The sequence below is a fragment of the Hyla sarda genome, chromosome 2, assembly GCF_029499605.1.
Source record: "Hyla sarda isolate aHylSar1 chromosome 2, aHylSar1.hap1, whole genome shotgun sequence".
Lineage (NCBI taxonomy): Eukaryota > Metazoa > Chordata > Amphibia > Anura > Hylidae > Hyla > Hyla sarda.
Genome location: NC_079190.1, coordinates 182,087,462 through 182,102,343, shown reverse-complemented (window position 1 = coordinate 182,102,343; position 14,882 = coordinate 182,087,462). Strand labels below are relative to the sequence as shown.

The window sequence follows — 14,882 nt, the reverse complement described above, 5'->3', positions numbered from 1 at the left end:
ATACAACAACTTTTGATATGTTGTAAAGTATGCATACTGAAAATGCCAGTCAAACAACTGTACCCCCCCCCCCCCCCCGCCTGCTTGGACACATACTAGTCCTGCTGTGTCCATGCATCATCACCTATGTCATGGACACACTTCCTTGATTGACAGCTGTGAGCGCAGGGCTCACAGCTGGAGGAACAATCCTCCCACTGTCAGCTTGTGTCCCGCTACTGTCAGTGAGGACAAGCTGGGAGTTGTAGTTTTGCTAATGCTAGGGGAGATGTGAGCAGACAGCATTCTGAGGGAGGGGCGGAGACCTACAAAGTGGGGCCACACACCCCTCCCTTTCAGAGGAATTGAGACTAGTGAGCTAAATTAATTAAAAGTGTAATAAAAAAAAAAATGACACATAAAAATTAGATGTACATGGCCAGGATTAGGTACTGAGTGATATAGTAAAAAAAAATGTTGTTGGATCTGACGGGTACACTTTAAGTGTTTCTTACAGCAGGGGGGTACCCAACTGATAGTCCTTTGAAGTTACAGAGACCCACACTAGTCCTGCATACCTTAGGTTCCTTCCATAAACCTTGCCATAGATGACAGGTATATGAGAATGAGAAAATTACACTGAAAAGAACACAACCAAAAAGCTGTTGGCACTAAAAAGGAGCTGCATAAGAAAAAACAAAATAATAATAATACTTGCAAGCATGCTTTTGTGTTAGTTTTCTAGAAGAAAAAAAAATGTGTGAAGTAGGCTTTACTGAGATATGGGCTTGGCTAACTGAAAGCAGATATTGCTCTAGCAAGACATTTATATACTAAGGCAAAGGAAAGGATGAATTAAACTGTAACACAATAGAGTTCTAACACAGATTTCAGCAAAAGATTTAACAAGTTGTGTAAAACTGATGCAATTATAAACATAGTCTGAAGTTAAGAAAGGAAGGGGGGAGAGAGAGAATCGGGTAGCCCAAGGAGGACATCAAGATGTCAGGATATAAACTCACAGCACGAGTGCCATGAAAAAAAAAAAGTCACAATAAAACAAATGTTAAAGAAATGGGTAAAACAAGAGTCAAAGTTTTTGAAAAGCCAAAAAAGCAACACAGCACCCAGGGCCAGACTGGGACTTATAAGCCGCCCTGTCACACACCACCACCAGCCCACCGACTAAAACTACCCTACCTCATGTGCAGTATTTGATCACATTCTCCACCACTCCCTAAAATAAATCACACCTTCAGCACAAGAAGGAAAAGTGAAACATATACGGTATTTTTCGCCCTATAGGACGCACCGGCATATAAGACTCACCCAATTTTAAAGGTGCAAAATCTAGAAAAAAAAGATTCTGAACCCAGCAGTTGGCTGTCCGGGCATGGTGGGAGTTGTAGTTTTGCAACATCTGGAGGTCTGCAGGTTGAAGACCACTGGTATAGGAGGTAGTACTCACGTGTCCCCGCCGCTCCGGACCCGTCACCGCTGCCCGGATGTTGCTCCATCACTGTTGCCGCGTCCCCGTGGTGTCCCCGATGCTCCGGACGTCTTCTTCCTCGGGATCCACGCTTTCCGTCGCCGTCATCACGTCGCTACGCACGCCGCTTCTATTGGATGACGGGACAGCGTGCGCGACGACGTGATGATGTCGAAGGAGAGCGCCAGCCATGCAGGGGATCCTGGCACTGAGAAGACACAGAGGAGGCAGGTAAGGTCCCTCCTGGTGTCCTGTAAGCTGTTCGGGACGCGGCGATTTCACCGCAGCGGTCCCAAACAGCCCGACTGAGCAGCCGGGTTAGTGTCACTTTCCCTTCAGACGGTCAGCTTTGATCGGCGCGTCTGAAGGGTTAATACAGGGCATCACCGCGATCGGTGATGTCCTGTATTAGCCGTGGGTCCCGGCCGTTTTTTTTTTTTTTTCTCATTTCAGAACCGTGTATCCTGTGGACTACTTTGGATTCGGTGGACTGCTTCGATGACCAGCGTTTTGTTTAATCAGTTTAATGTTAATAAAATGGTTAACGAGGGCTTGTGGGGGAGTGTTTTTTGGAATACATTTTTTTGAAACGTGTTGTGTTTTTTTTAATTTACTTTACAGGCTTAGTAGTGGAAGCTGTCTTATAGACGGAGTCCATTAGTAAGCTGATGCTTAGCATTAGCCACAAAAACAGCTAGCGCTAACCCCCAATTATTACCCCGATACCCACCACCACAGGGGTGCCGTGAAGAGCCGGTACCAACAGGCCGGGAGCGTCAAATATGGCACTCCTGGGCCTAGGCAGTAACAGGCTGGTGTTATTTAGGCTGGGGAGAGCCAGTAACAATGGTCCTCACCCACCCTGGTAACGTCAGGGTGTTGCTGCTTGGTTGGTACTTGGCTGAAAATAAAGATAGGGGGGACCCTATATGTTTTGTTTTTTTTAAATAATTAATTATTTATGCAAAAAAAAGATAAGATTCCCCCTATTTTTAGCCAAATACCAACCAAGCAGCAACAGCCTGACGTTACCAGGGTGGGCAAGGACCATTGTTACTGGCCCTCCCCAGCCTAAATAACGCCAGCCTGTTACCGCCTAGGCCCAGCAGCGCCGTATTTGACGCTCCGGGCCTGTTGGTACCGGCTTCTCCCAGCACCCCCGTGGCGGTGGGTACCGGGGTAATAATTGGGGGTTAGCGCTAGCTGTCTAGGGGGCTAACGCTAAGCCTCAGCTTAGTAATGGACTCTGTCTATAATACAGCTTCCACTACTAAGCCGGTCAAGTAAATTGAAAAAAAAAAAAAACACGTTTAAAAAAAAAAAATGTTATTCCAAAGAAACACTCCCCCAAAAGTCCTCATTAACCATTTTATTAATATTAAACAAAAAAAAAATGCTGATCACTGTACTCTCCTGAATCTAAAGTAATCCACAAGATACACAGATCTGAAATGAGAAGAAAAAAAATGAGTTAGTACATTTAGGGGGAAAAAAGCGGTAAAAAAATGTAAAAAAAAAAAAAAACATCACACATTTTTTTCAAAGCTGCAAATTTGTGTTCTGAAGTCATTTATTGGTTTTTGCTTATGTGTGCTAAAAAAAAATGGTATTTAAAAGTGATTTATTGGTTTTTGCTTATGTAAGCCAAATTTATCAACTCACCATGATAGTTTAATAAATATGTCACACATAAGCAAAGCCAAAAGCAAGAAAAAAAATGCCTGCAGAACTTGCTTCTCCTTTAGGAGAAGCTCTGCTCTCTCTTTTTCTTTGCATTTGGTAAGAATTGTAAACCCATATATAGATAGATAGATCAATATATTTGTAATATATATGTTGGTTTAAAAATGTGTATATTCTTGGATAGAATAATGCTGTCACTGCAGCTATTGCATGTGTGTCTCTGTGAGGAGACCAAATACAGGAAGTGTAGGCAGACAAGCAGCGATCTGTGCAGGCTCCTGGTTGTCAATCAGCCTGCTGTGTGAGCCGGGAGCATGTCATAGAGCCTCACTGCACAGAGCCCTGCTTGTCCACCCACACACCCAGAGAAAAAAAAATACATTATTTAACCAATGTATATTGCAAATATACATATAATGTTGTTTTTTACATTATATAAAAGTTTTTGCTAATGACAGGCACACTTTAATGAAGCATGTGTGGTTTTTACACATAGGTAGATTTGTCTATACCTGTATAAGACACAAGTTGCATCAGTGTTACCCATCAGATCACTGCTTTACAGCCTGTTCTAAAGAATGTTTCTCATTGTTACAACACTTTTTATACAGGAGGGTACCTATTCTTTTGTAGCAGATGCTATATAACATACATTTCCACACAATTGTCAAGCAGGATAATGATGCACAACAATTCCCAGTTATAGTAGTAAGCTGAACCATTCTTAAAACCTCATCTGTGTTACACAAAATTCTAAGGGAAATACCACTAGCTTTGCAGTTCCCTGGTTGACTACACAATAAAGGAACACATCATACGCAACACTGAAAGCAGAAGCAGTCTTGTGTGAAGGAATGGCTTCTCAGAGAAAGTAATGTGCTCTGTCTGTACAGGTTTTTTTCTCTTTACTTTACTTTATTTACTTAAGACATTTTCATCAAATTGAGCTGCAATAATGTTTTAGAGTACCTGTCACCAAACTAAACTTTTAATATATTGTTCCTTATGTAATTATAACACACTTTGCTATTTACTTGCTGTTAAAATTCTCAACCTTTACAGTGATCCCTACAGTGAGGTATGATGGGCCGATATACGATAATTTCAACATACAATGGCCTCACAGGGGCCATCGCATGTTGAAGGCAGTATCAACATACAATGCTTTTTTATGTCAGGGCCATCGCATAAACGGCTATCTGGCAGCGCAGACTGCTTCAGCTGCTGCCGGATAGCCGTTTAAGGTGCCCCGTGTCGTCCTGTGAGTGTCACTTACCTGTCCCCGACGTTCCGGACCATCCTCTTCGGGCTTCGCTGCATGGCCGTCACTCTCCTTCGTCGTCATCATGTCGCCATGCACGCCGTCCCGTCATCCAATAGGAGTGGCGTGCGTAGCGATGTGATGACGGCGATGGAGAGTGACAATCCTGGCCAGCGGTGACTGTCCGGAGCAGCAAGGACACCCCGGGGTAGTGATGATAGCGATGATCCTGGGCAGTGGTGACAGTCCGGAGTGGCGAGGACGCGTGAGTATAAGTTTCTATATTACTATTGCACGGATCCCTCAACATACAATGGATTCAAGCAACGATGGTTCATTTGGAACCAATTACCATCGTATGTTGAGGGATCACTGTATATATTTTTAATGTGATTGACAAAACAGGTGGCTCTGTTCTGTTCCTAAACAGTTAATGTGGTCTCCACCCGGACTTACAGAAGTCCAAACTCAGGAAGTGCATGCCAGGCATGGCTACTCACAGCTCTTGCAGGCTTCAGAAATGTTGCCCCTGCTGGGGAACGCCCACTTTCTCCTGCTGGGAGCTCACACAATTTGGGGGAAAGGTATGATACAGAGCTTTTTAAAGTTTGTAATTTTTTTTAGGGCAGGAGGGGTGTTAGGAGTAGTTAGTGAATATAATCTGAGTTACTTTAGAAAATATGGTTTGATGACAGGTGCTCTTAAAATTTCTTAGCTATGGAATACTATCTTTACATATTACAACTGCACAAATATACATTTTAAAGGGAATTTGTCAGCTCATTTTGACCAAATGAGCTGAATATACTTTTACATAGACAGTACATGCATAAATTCTAAACCACTACAGCAGTAACAGTTGAAAAGATGACTTATAAAAAGTGTCCAAGAGGCAGAGTCAAGCTGCCGAAGTGCCACAGCATTGCACAGAGCCTTGTTTCTCAACCCCTCCCTCTCCTACTTGAGTGGCCTACGGGGGTTCCAGCTTCCCAGGTTGCGCCTGGAAGCCAACCTCTTGCATTAAAAGAGTTGTCCGGTGAAATTTTTTTTCACTATTGCTCCCAGGCTTCAAAAAAAAAAAAAACTCTTTAATTCACTTTCCTTGCTCCCACGTAGCCTTCGGGATCAGGGTGTCCTGTCTGCGGCTGGTGACACTGGTTTTCCCTGAGCTGCAGAGCGTAGTGGCTACAGCTCAGGTAACTAACAGTGCTGCTTGACCAATCACTGAGGCAGGACAATTACTGCTGTCAGTGAGTGTTTGACTACAGCTTTGGGAAGCCAAAGATTTTTATTTTTTTATTTTATTTATTTATATAGCGCCTACAGATTCCGCAGCGCTTACAATTATGGGGTACAAACAAAGACAAGTATCAGACATAATATTACACAATAACTATTCAAACAAGAGGTGTGGGAATATATTGAGGATATGTTGAGGCCAATTAGAGAATGTTATAGGCCTGTCTGAAGAGATGTGTTTTAGGCCACGTTTGAAACTATGGATGTTTTTGTTGAGTCTGAGGGATTGAAGCATAGCCTTCCAGAGAACCGGTGCAGCACGAGTGAAGTATTGGAGACGGGAGTGAGAAGTTCGGATTATAGAAGATGTTAGTGTGAGATCATTAGCAGATCATAGAGAACGTGTAGGATGGTAGACAGAGATGAGAGAGGAGATGTAGGGTGGTGCAGCATTGTGGAGAGCTTTGTGTGTGAGACTGAGGATTTTGTACTGTATTCTGGACTGAATTGGTAACCAGTGTACCAGACTGGCACAGGGAGGAGGCGTCGGAGTAGCGGCTGGAGAGGAAGATGAGTCTGGCTGCAGCATTAAGGATGGACTGGAGAGGAGAGAGTTTGGAGAAAGGAAGGCCTATTAGTAAAGAGTTACAGTAGTCGAGGCGGGAGTGAATCAAAGCAATAATGAGAGTTTTAGCAGTTTCAGTAGTGAGAAACGGGCGTATTCTGGAAATGTTTTTGAGATGCAGGTGACAAGAACGTGAAAGGGACTGAATATGGGGAGTGAAAGACAGATCAGAGTCAAGTATAACTCCAAGACAGCGAGCCTGCTGCCCGGGAGTTATGGTAGTACCACATACCGATATGGAAATGTCAGGGTTAGGCACAGTATTAGTTGATGGAGAAAAAACAAGAAGTTCTGTTTTAGAAAGATTTAGTTTCAGATATAAAGAGGACATGATGTCTGAGACGGCAGAGAGACAGTCACTGGTATTCTGTAGGAGTGCAGGGGTGATGTTGGAGGAAGAGGTATAGAGTTGGGTGTCATCAGCATAGAGGTGGTACTGGAAACAAAATCTACTGATTGTTTTTCCAATGGGGGATGTGTAGAGTGAAAAGAGTAGAGGACCCAGGACCGATCCCTGGGGAACCCCGACAGCAAGGTGAAGAGGAGAAGATGTAGAGCCAGAAAACGAGACGCTAAAGGTGCGGCCAGAGAGATAGGAATACCAGGCGAGAGCAGAGTCCCTGAGAACGATGGAGCGGAGACTACTGAGGAGGAGTTGGTGATCCACAGTGTCAAAAGCCGCAGACAGGTCCAAGAGAATCAGTAAAGAGAAATTGCCATTTGATTTGGCCGTCAGAAGATTGTTAGTGACTTTGGTTAGGGCCGTTTCTGTGGAGTGAAGGGAGCGGAAACCAGACTGTAAGGGGTCAAGGAGAGAGTTCTCGGAGAGATAGCGGATAAGGCGGGAGTAGACCAAGCGTTCCAGGAGTTTTGAGATAAAGGGGAGATTTGAGACGGGTGGATAGTTGGCTGTACAGGACGGGTCCAGAGATGTTTTTTTTTCAATAGTGGGGTTATGATAGAGTGTTTGAAGGAGGAGAGAGACTCCAGAAGAGAGGGAGAGGTTAAAGATTTTAGTTAGGTGACAGCTGATAGCAGGAGAGAGAGACTGGATGAGGTGTGAAGGCATGGGGTTACTAGAGCAGGTAGTGGGGCGGGCGGAGGAGAGGAGCCTGGAAACCTCATCCTCCGTTACAGGCTCAAAAACTGAGAGTGATGAAGAGGAGATGTGGCTGGGAATTGGATCAGAACTTTTAGGGGACTGGGAGAGGATTTCATCACGAATGTCATCGATTTTAGTTTTGAAGTATTTGGCCAGGTCTTCAGCACAGAAATCAGTGATTGGGGTCTGTACTTTAGGCCAAAGGAGAGAGTTGAACATGTCAAAAAGGCGTTTTGGGTTGTTAGACAGAGAAGAGATGAGGGAGTTAAAATATGTTTGTTTGGCGAGATGAAGAGCAGAGTAATAGGATTTAAGCATGAATTTATAGTGCAGATAGTCTGAAGAAGTCTTAGTTTTCCTCCACAGACGTTCAGCACACCTACAGCATCGCCTGAGAAAGCGGGTTGTTTGCGTGTGCCAGAGTTGCTGCCGTCTGTGTCGGGAGTTTCGTGTTTTAGATGGTGCCATTTGATCCAGGGTAGACTTTAGGGTGTCATGGTAATGTTTGGCTGCTAGATTAGGGCAGGAGAGAGAAGAGATTGGTGATAGTGAAGATTGTAGAATGTCTATAAATTGACTGGTGTTTATGGCATGCAGGTTTCTGTAAGTGTACAAGGTTGGAGTGTCTGGAAGAGGATAGGAGTTACTGATAGAGAAAGAGAGATGGTTGTGGTCAGAGAGCTCAAAAGGAGAATTAGTGAATTTAGAGACAGAGCAAAGTCTAGAGAAGATCAAGTCCAATGTATTCCCATCCTTGTGTGTGGGAGAGTCAGTAAGCTGTGAAAGGGCAAAGGAGGAGGTTAGAGACAGATGCCGAGAGGCAGAAGAGGAGATTGGGGTATCAATGGGGATATTAAAATCACCCATGATGAGTGTAGGTGTTTCTGAGAAAAGAAAGTGAGGGATCTTTGGAGACCCGACCACAGACAGAGCGCACTGATACAGGAGGCCACAAAGTAGCAAGGAAGCAGAGTTGGAGCTTTTATTTAGAAGCCTGGGCGCACTAAAGAAATAACAATTTTCACTGGGCAACTTCTTTAATTATGCCGGACAGAGAGGTACGTAGGAGAATGATGCTGTGGAATGTAGGCAACTTGCCCTTACCTCCTGAAAACTTGAAAAAAGGGGTTTTATGAATTATTTTGTAACTGATACTGCAGCACTGGTAGATAATGTACATGTGTACTGTCATTTATGTAAGGATATCTGCACTTCATTTGGTCAAAATAAACTAATAGATTCCCTTTAAATTATCACAATCTGGTGAGAGCCACCACTAGGGAGTACGGTATATAGGAGCTTACTCCATCCATCTTCCATACAACCACTGTTTAAATAACTAAAATCACATTAACTAAATATGTAGTAAACTCACCTAGTGGTGACTGCAGACATGCTAAAGGCAATTAAGAGCTTTGAATTTAATAAGGGGGTTTATTAAATAAATTGTCACATAATTTAAACCTACAATGAAATGTTTGGTGAACTTTTATTTAAAGAATTGGTACTAGAAAATGGGATTAGATATAATACAAGGCACTGCTAGAATGTTGTGCCCTTACTGCCAGGCCTCCTAAGTATAAAGAGGATTTATCAGCATATGAATGGGCTGCTGTTCACTGCTACTGCTAAGACTGTAAAAATTAGCTCCTGGTTATCTGCCTGTTGTCTCTTTATTATTTGTGGCTAGCAGGTATCACAAAAAGTGCGGAAGCATGCAAAATGTGTGCCAACATCTATAGTAGACAGGTGTACACAATAAAACCAAAGACTTATTGCGATTATGTTTTGATATAATGTTATTTTGAGCTGTGGCTCAAAATAAAATTATGATGTTATGGGCTATGATTGTGGTACAGGCTGCTAGTCACAGTCATCTCTACCTTGTCTATCCAGCATCTGTTTTTATTCCTCATCTCTCCTATCTATGCAGACATAAAGTTAAGGGGAATCTGTCAGCACTATATCATGCTCAAAGCTCAAGTGTCAAGAAGGTGTTGTCAAGATGCAGCATGCACCCTTCAGGGTTGGCATGACAACACCTCTGCCCTGCCCCTATTTCTCCCAAATTTGTTCTCATGCCCTACATAATTTTCCATTACCAGCAATACCAGTATACAAGGAGGAATATTATCACCATACAAAATATCACCATACTGTTACTGACCAAATCTCAAATAATACAGACGCACCAGGAAAACAATATATATCACATAATCACTGACTAATGCACCATACTGTACTGAATAAAAGCACTGTACACAGACCAGTATTCCCCCAGTGCCCATATAGTGGCAGACACTAGCTGTATACAGGATCTGTCATTCTCTTTCCTTTTTTCTCTATTCAGCTCAGATCGTCATGATGGCTTTTTCCACCCATCTATTTAGCAACTGCAGGACAAACATCTTATGCTACACATTTTCCAGTCCCCTCCCCACCTCTATAGAATAAACCCATCTAAAGGCCCCCAAACTGTAAAAAAGGGTCCCTTGGTGTCATGAAAAGTGGGGAAGTTCGTAGGTGTCATTAGGTAGGTATATCCCCCAAAGTAGGCTCGAAGTTCCCCCATTAGGTAGGTGTGAATGTCCCACAGTGTTTAGTTACTTTAAAATGACAGTAGGTAGGTAGCCAGATAAGTAGGTATCCAGGTAGCTATCTAGGTACATAGGTAGGTAGCTATGTAGATAGCCAGGTAGCTATGTAGGTAGCTATCTAGTTAGGCCGTTTGCTAAGTAGGTGGGTAGATAGCTATGTAGCTATATATGTAAGAAGCCAGGGAGGCACTATATAAATATATATAGGTAGCTAGATAGGTATCCACAGCAATGGTGCAGCATACCATCATGCTTGAAAAAGGTTGCCTGGAGGAGCTGAAACGTTGCTATTTGTATTTTGATATGACAGAATAAATTCACTTTTTTGCCATATTGGAGGTCTGCACCATTGCTGTGGATGTCTAAATGCACTGAGATCAAGTCTGGGGTGCTGGCACCATACATTTGAACAGTGAAGTAGTGCTGCATTTACTTGGAGTATTTATGTAGAAAAGGTATGTATCCAGGAAATTATGTATGTAGGTAGATAGCTATGTATGTAGGTATCCCCTGCAGTAGGTAGGTAGGTCCATAGGTAGAAACTCTCCCCCCAGTAGCCAGATATGTTCCCCCTTTGTGTCAGAATTAAAAAAACATATACTTGTCTACTGTCCTAGGCAGCGATCTCAGTACAGCCAGGCTCTGGACCAGAAATGGAGTCAGTTCATCGCAGAGGGGGAAGAGGTGCATTCTCTTCTGCACTTCTCTCTGGTGGGGCCACATTACGTCAGTGACATCTTGCTGCCTTCCCTGTTTTTTTGTTTTTTGTTTTTTTTTGCATTCTAACCGTATGGACCTACAGAATAAAGAAAAGGCGTTATTTGTACCGAAAATGTCGCACAATGAATTTTTTTTTCGTTTCACAGTGCATTTTTTGGTAAAATGACTAATGTCACTGCAAAGTACAATTGGTGGTGCAAAAAATAAGCCATCATATGGAATTTTAGGTGCACAATTGAAAGGGTTATGATTTCTAAAAGGTAAGCTGGAAAAAACGAAAGTGCAAAAAGAGAAAAACCCTGAGTCGTTAAAGGGGTTAAAGAGTATCTGTCACCAAACTAAACTTTTAATATACTGTTTCTTATGTAATTATAAGACATTTTGCTATTCACTTGCTGTTAAAATTCTCAACCTTCATATGTTTTTAATGTGACTGAAAAAACGGCCACTACGTGGCCCTGTTCTGTTCCCTGCGCAAGTGAAACAGTTTGGTCTCCTCCCGGCCTTGCAGGAGACCAAACTCAGGAAGTGCGTGTGGGGCATGGTGAGGCACAGCTCTTGCGAGCTTCAGTGATGCTGCACCTGCTGGGGAACACCCACTTTCTCCTGCCGGGAGCTCAGATAATGTGAGCAAAGGGAAAGGTATGATACAAAGCTTTTTAAGGCTCGTAAAAATGTTTTAAGGGCGGGAGGGGTGTTAGGAGTAGTAAGGGAATATAATCTGAGTTAGTTTAGAAAATATGGTTTGATGACAGGTACTCTATTAAAACTGTCTGATAGGATTCAGATTATTGGGCAGACTAGATGGGCCAAATGGTTCTTATCTGCCGACACTTTTTTTGTTTCTATGGTGATAGGTGACTTTCCAATTAGAAAAATATAAATTCCAATAAACAGAAAATGACTCTTGAACAGACCTAAAAATGAGGGCATCTATACTGGTAAGTTCTATTGTTGCAGCTGCTGCATGTGACAAATAGTTGCACAGTGTTGCCAGTAATCTCAACAACTGTGCACAGCCATTGGTATGAGTGTGTGATTTTGGCTACAATGTCTAAGCACACCGTAAATCCCCCATACACAACTATACATTTGGATGTGAATGCATAAACTTAACAGGAGCTGAGACCATACTACAGTCTATATAATGACCAGTTCACACCATGTTTATACATCCTGTTGAAAGGTACTTATTTATAGTTCAAGATAAAAAAAAAAAAACATACCTTTAAAACATCATGTCCATCCTGTGGCAACTGATTTCTATTTTGTAAAAAAGAAGGGTCCATCTAGATCCTGTTCTTAACCCCTTAATAAGCCATGACGTTTATTTTCCACATGGGGACGTTAAGGGTTGTATGGAGCAGGTTCAAATCTTGAGACCATACCCAGCAGCTCCAGTTGCATAGAACAGCTGGGGGCATTGCTAATAGTGATCTTCAATGCCAGCTATTTAAAGAGTACCTGTCATGATCTTGTTAAATTCTATAATCCTCCCAGCTCACTGCCCCCATCATGGTAAACCACCCCGTGCCTTTATTTTTATTATTTTTAGTTTTCTACCTTGATATTGCTCTGTATTTTCTGCTCAGTCAGATTCACAGCCTGGGAAGGGGCGTTCCTCAGCAGGTGTTACATCATCTGAAGCCATACAGGGGAGAACTTCCTCCCTCACTCTGCTACACACAGCCCAGAGAAGTTCAGCATGAGATGAGCTATGATTGGCTAAGGCTGCATTTTAGACTTTTGCAAGGCCAGCAGAAGTCCGTGCATGAGATAGTGGGAAATGTGCTCTGGACAAGTAGGGAGACACCTAGTGGCAGCTTCTTTAAATGGGCACTGTCACCAACCTTTTTTTTTTATATGTTGTAGTAATTATGTACTACAACATATCTCTAATATACATTTAATTATTTTTTTCATTAAAATAGTTTAATTTACATTTAAAAACTTGCCACTAGGGGTCTCCCGGGAGTATGGCTGCCGGTCAACCGAGGAACAGAAACCGCAACACTCCTCCTGAGCACAGATAGAAACACACCCCGCGATGCATGCTGGGAGTAGAAATGTGACGTCATAAAGGGGCAAACTAAAAGTGCACTGGAGTGAGTGGTCCCCTGTCTTTTCCAAACAGGGCACCTCCAGCTGTTGCAAAACTACAACTCCCAGCATCGGCTGTCTGGGCATTCTGGGAGTTGTAGTTTTGCAACACTTTTTGAGAAACACTGTTAGGGTGCATGATGTCAGGGCAAGCTGGGAGTTGTAGTGGGGAAACAGCTGGAGGTACACTGTATAGGTAAACTAAGGGCAGAAGTGAAACCCCCCCCCCCCCCCCCCCCCCTCACTACCAGGCAGACAAAAGGCATTTTTAATATGTAAAAAAAAAAATTAAAGGCAGTGAAGGGGTTAGGGATAGATGGGTAATAGGCAGGGATAGAATAAAAAAAAAAACAAAGGATGGTGGGAGCTACACTTTAAAGACAAATAAAATATAGAAAGTTTTTATGTTTTTAAACAAAGTACATTACAAAGATTTTTTTTTACCATAAGGAGTGCAATAGCAAACATTAGTTATACTGGGTTTGCACAGCATTTTGGTTTGTATTTTTAGCCAAAAACCAGGAGTGGGTTTAAAATACAGAAAAAAGTTGCAAACCTTTTCTAGCTATATTTGTGTCAGTCCACCTCTGGTTTTGGCTACAAACACTGACCACAATAAGTGTGAACAACGCCTAATATTTAATTTCTACACAGGCTCTCAATTCATAATAAAACACAGCTCTTTATTTTGTCATGTCTGTATTTGTGGCTCCATAACCCTCATAAAGTCCATATATAAATAATGTAAACTTGCTACATTCTGATTGTCATGACACATGTCTGTCCATCCCTGGCACGTGCACAATTCGTATATAACAATGAATTTCCTGATCTATGCTAAAAAGGGGGGAAACCTGCAGCAGAAAATGACATTTTATGGATTAAAAAATCTGTGCGCAAAGTTGACTTGTGAACACCTCTTCTACATGGCGGGCGCTGTAACGCACTGCAGATTTTACATGCGCAAGTCTGCATAGAAAATCCACAGTATTTATACTATGTGCGTTTACAGAATAGAAGGGCCACAGCTGCTAATGTTCACACTTAGGTATGCACTGGTTTCACCTCACCACTAGAGATACCCAGGATTCTGTCACTAATCCCTTTATGGAGCTGCAGGCAGCCCGAACTGTCTGATAACAGAGAGCACTAGCTTGTGCAGTGTCCTTCCATGTAGTCTCCGCGGAGGCTGGGCTCCTGGAGGAGGCAATACTCAGCCCCCCTTCAGCTGGTAGGAGAGCACCTGCATGGCATCTCCACAAGCCTCCTCCACCTTGCGGACCTGCGCCCTGCTCAGCCTCTCCCTCCAGGCGTTTATGGCCTCCCTGGCATTGCGGGCAGACACCAGAAAGGGCTTGTCTGAAGAGTAACTGCGTCCCCGCGTCATGTTCAGCACAAAGTCCTCCAGCTCCTGTAACCCTGGCAGCCCAGTAAAGCGCAGCAGGCGTCGCAGCTCCTTTTGCGGGGAGAGCACCAAGTCCTCATAGCGGACCTTTAGGTAGCGGTGTCGGAGCCAGAGAGGGGGGTGACCCCGCACAAGGAGTAAGTCCCGCAGCCAGGCCTGGCAGATGACCTCCAGCGAATCGGCCAGCAGGTAGTCCACTCCTCCGCGGTGCAGCTGTTGCTGCTGCAGCGCTTTGCTGGCCGGGTCGGCTCCTCTCAGGCGGCTGCGCAGCACCTGCAGGCTCTCCCGCAGTAGGGAGCGCTTGGAGCGGAGCCGGGAGTTGTGTATGGCCCTGGGGTCCCGGAACAGCTGTATCACCCGCAGATTGAGGCCGGGATCCCGCAGCAGTGGCTGTAGTAAGGACAGGTCCAGTAGCCGCACGTCTTTAATCACCACCACGGGATAGCGCCGGCACTCCGCCTCCAAGTCCCGCAGGGGCCGTGCTGGGCAGCGCTGTTCGCAGTCTTTGGGCTCCACCAGTCCCACCTTGTCCCTCCGTCCCCCAGCGGCTAAACAGAATGGGGCGCTGCAGATCACTTTGCTGCTCTTCCAGCCAAACAATCCTGCAGAAGTCAGGTTGTCCCCAGCATACAGCCGCAGCGCGGAGAAGTCACAGCGGAACAAGGAGCCCAGCAAGTCCCGG

At 43.9% G+C, this 14,882-nt stretch overlaps 1 protein-coding gene across 1 annotated transcript in view; it reads right to left on the bottom strand.

The window, feature by feature from the left end:
• Positions 1-13,206: 13,206 nt before the first annotated feature.
• CHST7 (carbohydrate sulfotransferase 7) overlaps positions 13,207-14,882 on the bottom strand; it is a 2,234-nt gene continuing 558 nt past the window's right edge. Inside the window, exon 1 of the mRNA XM_056560508.1 lies at positions 13,207-14,882. This exon is cut by the window's right edge and continues 558 nt beyond it. Within this exon, the coding sequence (XP_056416483.1) occupies positions 14,009-14,882 (874 nt within the window). The 3' untranslated portion in view covers positions 13,207-14,008.